The 5,739-nt window shown below is 54.9% G+C and overlaps 1 protein-coding gene across 1 annotated transcript; it reads left to right on the top strand.

Moving 5' to 3' along the window:
- The first annotated feature begins 1,046 nt into the window (after nucleotides 1-1,046).
- Nucleotides 1,047-3,177, top strand: CCNO (cyclin O). Its single transcript, XM_060146077.1, has 3 exons — nucleotides 1,047-1,421; nucleotides 2,057-2,242; nucleotides 2,692-3,177. The coding sequence occupies exons 1-3, from the start codon at nucleotides 1,047-1,049 to the stop codon at nucleotides 3,175-3,177; spliced, it is 1,047 nt and encodes a 348-aa protein (XP_060002060.1).
- The last annotated feature ends 2,562 nt before the right edge of the window (nucleotides 3,178-5,739 follow it).

Genomic DNA, 5,739 nt, shown 5'->3' with positions numbered 1-5,739 from the left:
GAAACTTCCACTTTGAAGCAGCGGAAACAGGAAGCAGGGAATAACCGAGAAAGATTGAGCCGCGCGGAGCAGGGGGTCAGAAGCTAATGACCTAGAACATAGCAGGCGGTGAGCAATTTAATGAAGCTAGAAATGCAACCCTCCAACAATGATAAGTTCTTAAACGGCTGCAGCTTACTTGGTTTGGGGGGAAAGTGCGGAGAAAATATCACAGGACTGCAGACCTGCTGTTGGAGGTTCCTCGGGCAGCCTTCTGTTTGGAGCACGAATACCGGCTGGCTGGCTGGACTGGCCCCTAGATATGCAGCAGCATCGAGGAACCTGCGGAGGCTGTGCTCCCCAGCCCGGCGGAAGGAAGGATACTGGCTCCTCAGGTCCTGCCTAAAACGAAAATCACAAATGCAACTGAATTATAATTATTGTTTGTATGGGTCACTGAAGAAAACGTCTGTGCTGACAGAATTCTAGCTGGAGCCTTCGTCTGGAGCTCGGAAGCGGACCTTTACAAAATTACCGACCTGGTTACAGCCGGCATAGAAGGTTCTCGCAGTTGTCAAAACCATCTGGCCAAGGACGAGGAGATGTCCCCCAGGGGAATCTCTTTCCCGGGCGCGGTTAGATCTCCTCATCTGGATACGGCGTCCACCTGGCCTAGCTGCCGCCCCACCCCACCGCTACCCCACGCCGCGCGCGCTCAGCTCCTGCTGCAACCCGAGCTCAGTTGCCCGGGTAACAAGGGATTCACACGGAGCGGGCCGCTCAACGCGAGTGCGCCCTGCGCGCTGTAGCTCCGCCTCCCCCTTGCAGACCCCGGCGGCTGAGTGTGCCAGCAGCGCGCTCGGGAGCGGGTCTTTAGCCGGGAAAACGCGGTTCTTGTGCCGCTCTGGGCTCAGCCAGTGAGAAGCCGGGGGTGTGGCTGAGGGAACCTGCAGGCAGAGTACTTATGGGCTCGCCGCGGGTCAGGCCTGGCCTCTTCCGCACTCTCGCGCACGCGTGCCCACCCTCACCGCAGCCGGGGAGTCGTAGAACGGCCACCGGGCTTTATCATGGTGACCCCCTGCTCCACCAGCCCCGTGAGTCCCGCCGCCCGGGCTGGGAGGCGGGACGACCGGAACCTCCGTGCCCCGGTGAAGAAGAGCAGGCGCCCACGCCTCCGGAGGAAGCAGCCGCTGCAGCCGCTGAACCCCTGCCCGCTACCCGGAGACTCTGGCGTCTGCGACCTGTTCGAGTCCCCCAGCTCCGGCTCGGATGGTGCAGACAGCCCCGCGGCGCGAGGCTGCAGCCCCCTACCCGGTCCTGCCCAGCAGCTGGTGCAACTTGATCTACAGACCTTCCGCGACTACGGTCAGAGCTGCTACGCCTTCCGCAAGGCGCGGGAAAGCCACTACCACCCGCGGGAGTCATTGGCGCGGCAGCCACAAGTGAGGCGCTGGTAGAGCCAGCTCTCCACCGCCGCTCCTCTTCCTCTCCCGGGCTCTCTCCTTTTCTGCTCTGTCAGCCCTCCGCGGCGCCCCGGCCCTCGCCAGCCCGACTTCTGCCCCCGGTCCGAGCGGGAAGGGGCTTTGGAGGGCCGGGCCACCAGCCTCATTTTACAGATGGGGAAAAGCGGGGCCTGGACGGCTTAAGTGACCTGCCCGAAGTCTCCAAACTGTTTAGCAGGGACGCGGTAGAATGCAGATTAGTTAAGACAGTTTCTAGGTTCGAGTCCAGACTCCTACCGACCCCGGCAAGTTACTTCACAGTCCTAAACTTGTTTCTTCATTTGCAAAGTGGTGACCTCCCTGCCCCCACTGATTGCTGAGAGTATTACACGAGGTAACGTGTATCCGCGGTCGGCACGGCGCCAGGCACGAATCCCGGCGACCTGGCTCCTAGCCCTGCCTGTGCTCTTTCCACAGCAGCGCTGCCCACCTCTTTCCGTTTCCAGCGCCTTTAGGTTTTTCCTCTGTTTCCTGCCTCCCTCCGGGGACGCTCCCTAGGTCTTTGTGCCCTGTCCCTTCCACAGCCGCTCTCAGCCCTAGGCTCAACTGGCCCGCCTCCCTCCTCCCTCCGGCAGGTAACGGCGGAATCCCGCTGTAAGCTGCTCAGCTGGCTAATCCCCGTGCACCGCCGGTTCGGCCTCTCCTTCGAGTCGCTGTGCCTGACGGTGAACACTCTGGACCGCTTCCTTATCACCACGCCTGTGGCTGCAGACTGCTTCCAGCTGCTCGGGGTCACGTCCCTGCTCATCGCTTGCAAACAGGTACCTCCACGCGGGGTCTGGGGGGGGAGCCAGACTCCCGGCCGCTCTCTGGCCGCGCGGCTCTTCAGTGCACACGGCTGAATGCAGGATTCCCTGAACTCATTTTGCAAGCTTACATACCCCACAGCCTTAACTACAGAATTCCCCCCAAAACGAACAGTCCTTTCACCCAGCCCGCAAAGAAATAGGCCGCGTGTCAACAGCTCTCTCTAGCCCCTCTATTCTAGTCTCCGAAAAAAAAAAAAAAACTTCAAAATTTCTCAAACCTGTTTTCAGCGTTGCGCTGGAAGTACACCCTAGATGATTACAGTGGAAGTATGGAGAGGCGAAGCCCCAAATATCTCGCTGGAAGGGATGGGGGAAGTCCTGGTTTTCTCCCGGGTGTGAGACTGGGTGGGCCTCCGGCCCTGGATGCTGCGCAGCGAGGGATGAGCGCCCCTGTGTTACAGGTGGAGGTGCACCCGCCGCTCGTGAAGCAGCTCCTGGCCCTGTGCTGCGGCGCCTTCTCCCGGCAGCAGCTCTGCAACCTCGAGTGCATCGTGCTGCACAAACTGCACTTCAGCCTGGGCGCGCCGACCATCAGCTTCTTCCTGGAGCATTTCACGCACGCACGCGTGGAGGCCGGGCAGGCAGAGGTGTCCGAAGCCCTGGAAGCGCAAGCCCTGGCGCGCGGGGTGGCGGAGCTGAGCCTGGCTGACTACGCTTTCACCAGCTACACCCCCTCCCTGCTGGCCGTCTGTTGCCTGGCGCTGGCAGACCGTATGCTGCAGCTCCCTCGCCCGATGGACTTGCGCCTGGGCGGGCACCCCGAGGCGGCGCTGCAGGACTGCCTGAGCAAGCTGCAGCTACTGGTGGCCATAAACAGAACGTCCCTGACTCACATGCTGCCCCTCCAGATCTGCGAGAAGTGCAGCCTGTCCCCGAGCTTGAAATGAAGTAGACCCTTGGTCTCCTTTGATCCTCTGGCCTGGCTGCTGGACCTCTCCCATTGCTTTCAAAGAGTGCAGTATTGGCCTACAGAGAAGGGTTCAGTCCTCCCACTTGGTCACCAGGTCATCCTGCAGGTTGTAAATAGTATACAATTGTGGGGTTTCATTGTTTATTTATTTTGCTAACACCGCACGAGAGAAGAGACGAGTCTTTCCCCAATAAACAGGCTGTCTGTGGTGGTTTGTCTGAATACTACCAATGCGAGTGTCCACGAAGAGGGAAGGTGAAGGCAATCTGGGAATAGAGGTGATCAGTAACCATGGAGGGTTCCTCCCTCCCCCCAGGCATCTCTGTTTGGGAACACTAGGTTTGGAGAGGTTCCTGTAGACCGAGGTTCCAGTTACAAGGCAAGTCAGGGTCACTTGTTGGCCTGTAACTGGTGACCTTGTTAGGCTGAGGACTGCTCACTCCTAGAGGTTCAAAGGGCGAGGTGGGGTGTGAGGCTGAAAAGAACCCACAGGAGTCCATGTTGTCTAGCGGGGCCAGGGGGCACACTGCTGGTGCAGAAGATCCCAGGCTGAGAAGCTTTGGGGACTGCAGTCCCACTAGCTAGGGCAGCCAAGAGTTACCCTGACAACTGCCAGATGTGGAAAAATGAAGGGTGTGCAGGCAGTTATGGCCATTCCAAATTGAGTCCATTTATCCTGCAATCACATGTTGAACAGTTCTCTCTTGTCTTACACCTACTATGTGTGAGCCCATGGTAACAATGGTGCAATAGTAATCATGGCTATCATTGAGTGCTTACATGTACCAGGCACAGTGTTCAGCATTCATTATTTCAATCCTTCAGCAGTTCTATGAGGCAGAGTCTATTATCCCATTTTTCAGAGAAGGACACTGGGCCGCAGAGAGGTTAAACAATAGTGGAGCAGCCAGCATTTGAAGGCAGGTGATCTGAGTCCAGAGTTCCACCCTTTGCCACATGCTCAATTTCCTCCACTTACAGGTTTCTGGAAATGCTAAAAAAAAAACAAAAAACGCCTCTTCCCAAGGTAGGTGTGGGACAAGTGATCTGTTCAGTGCCCTCCATTTAATAGGGACTATGGAGAACATATTTGGAGAGCCAGTACAGTCCTTGCCTCTAGTCATGTCACAGGAGTCATTTTACAGATGGGAAAAGTGAGTCAAGAAATGCGACAGAGGCTTGTTGGAGTTCTGTGACTCCACAGCTGTCCCATCATCTTCATTCTCACTGTTGTGAATCTGCTGTAGACCCTGAATCTATAACCTCCAGCAAATTAACCTCTCTGAGCCCAATCGCTGATAGCGGGGCTATGATGAAGCTTAAATGAGATTGCTATGAGGTAGTATAAAGCAGTGCTTAAACACTTGGACTCTGGAGTCAATTTGCTGTGTGACCTTAAGCAAGTCACATATCTATGCTTAAGTCTTTCCTGTAAACATGAGAGTAACAGTAGCATTTACCTGGTAGTGTTGAGGTATGGATTTAATGAGATGTTCTCTACAAACCCCTCAGCACAGGTCCTGCCTGGCACATAGCAAGTCTTCAAGAAGCCTAGGGGCTTCCCTGGTGACGCAGTGGTTAAGAATCCACCTGCCAGTGCAGGGGACACGGGTTCGAGCCCTGGTCCGGGAAGATCCCACATGCCACGGAGCAACTAAGCCTGTGCGCCACAACTACTGAGCCTGCACTCTAGAGCCCGTGTGCAGCCCGCTAGCCTAGAGCCCGTGCTCTGCAACAAGAGAAGCTACCCAATGAGAAGCCCGGGCACCAACGAAGAATAGCCCCTGCTTGTGGCAACTAGCGAAAAGCCTGTGGGCAGCAACAAAGACCCAATGCAGCCAAAAAAAAAAAAAGGCTGGTGGCAGCCTGCATAATGATGGGGTGTGGGGGAGGAGTTACACAGAAAAAAAAAACTTGGTGAAAAAATAGAGATAAAGCAAATACAGGAAAATGTTAATGCTACTGTTGTTCATTGTACTGTGTTTTTCAAATTTTCTGTATGGTTGAAAAAACGTTTTGGCGGAATAAACTCAGTCATGTTCTACTGCATTTAGAATAAATCTAAATGTATGACAAATGGCACAAATAAAAAGCAAACTCAAAACATACTTAGAGAAATTTCCTTGCACTTCTTGTGCACCCAAGTACTCTCCAGAGACAGGAGCGCCTTACGAACGCTTCTCTCCTGATATGTTGATATGCTAAGCTCTCCAGGAACTTTCTCCTCCTTGGCTCAAGGAGGGGGAAGTGGTGATCCCCGAGCTGTTTGAGGAAAAGCTGGTCTGTGATGGTGAAAAGGAGGAGGAAAATCATATCACCTGTTCCAAGTGCCAAAATATCTGGAGCTCTCAGCCTGGCTATTAGGGGATGGGGTACCTCTGCAAAAGTGATTTTGGGGGGAGTTGTCTTCACCAGCATTTACTCAGCTAAGATTGATATGGGGGATTTGGTTCCAGAATCATCCAGACCAGGAATCATGTAATCATGCTATTCCAGCTCCTGTTGCCACAATCTACTGTACATTTTTATGCACAATGCC

This window comes from Lagenorhynchus albirostris, chromosome 3, assembly GCF_949774975.1.
Source record: "Lagenorhynchus albirostris chromosome 3, mLagAlb1.1, whole genome shotgun sequence".
NCBI classification, from domain to species: Eukaryota; Metazoa; Chordata; class Mammalia; order Artiodactyla; family Delphinidae; genus Lagenorhynchus; species Lagenorhynchus albirostris.
This window is presented reverse-complemented; position numbering and strand designations above follow the sequence as displayed.

Bases quoted from the DNA above. Each gene is read 5' to 3' on its own strand.
- CCNO (XM_060146077.1), top strand. From the start codon at position 1,047: ATGGTGACCCCCTGCTCCACCAGCCCCGTGAGTCCCGCCGCCCGGGCT. The intron at 1,422-2,056 runs GTGAGGCGCTGG...TCCCTCCGGCAG, and splicing joins CATTGGCGCGGCAGCCACAA to GTAACGGCGGAATCCCGCTG. The intron at 2,243-2,691 runs GTACCTCCACGC...CCTGTGTTACAG, and splicing joins TGCTCATCGCTTGCAAACAG to GTGGAGGTGCACCCGCCGCT.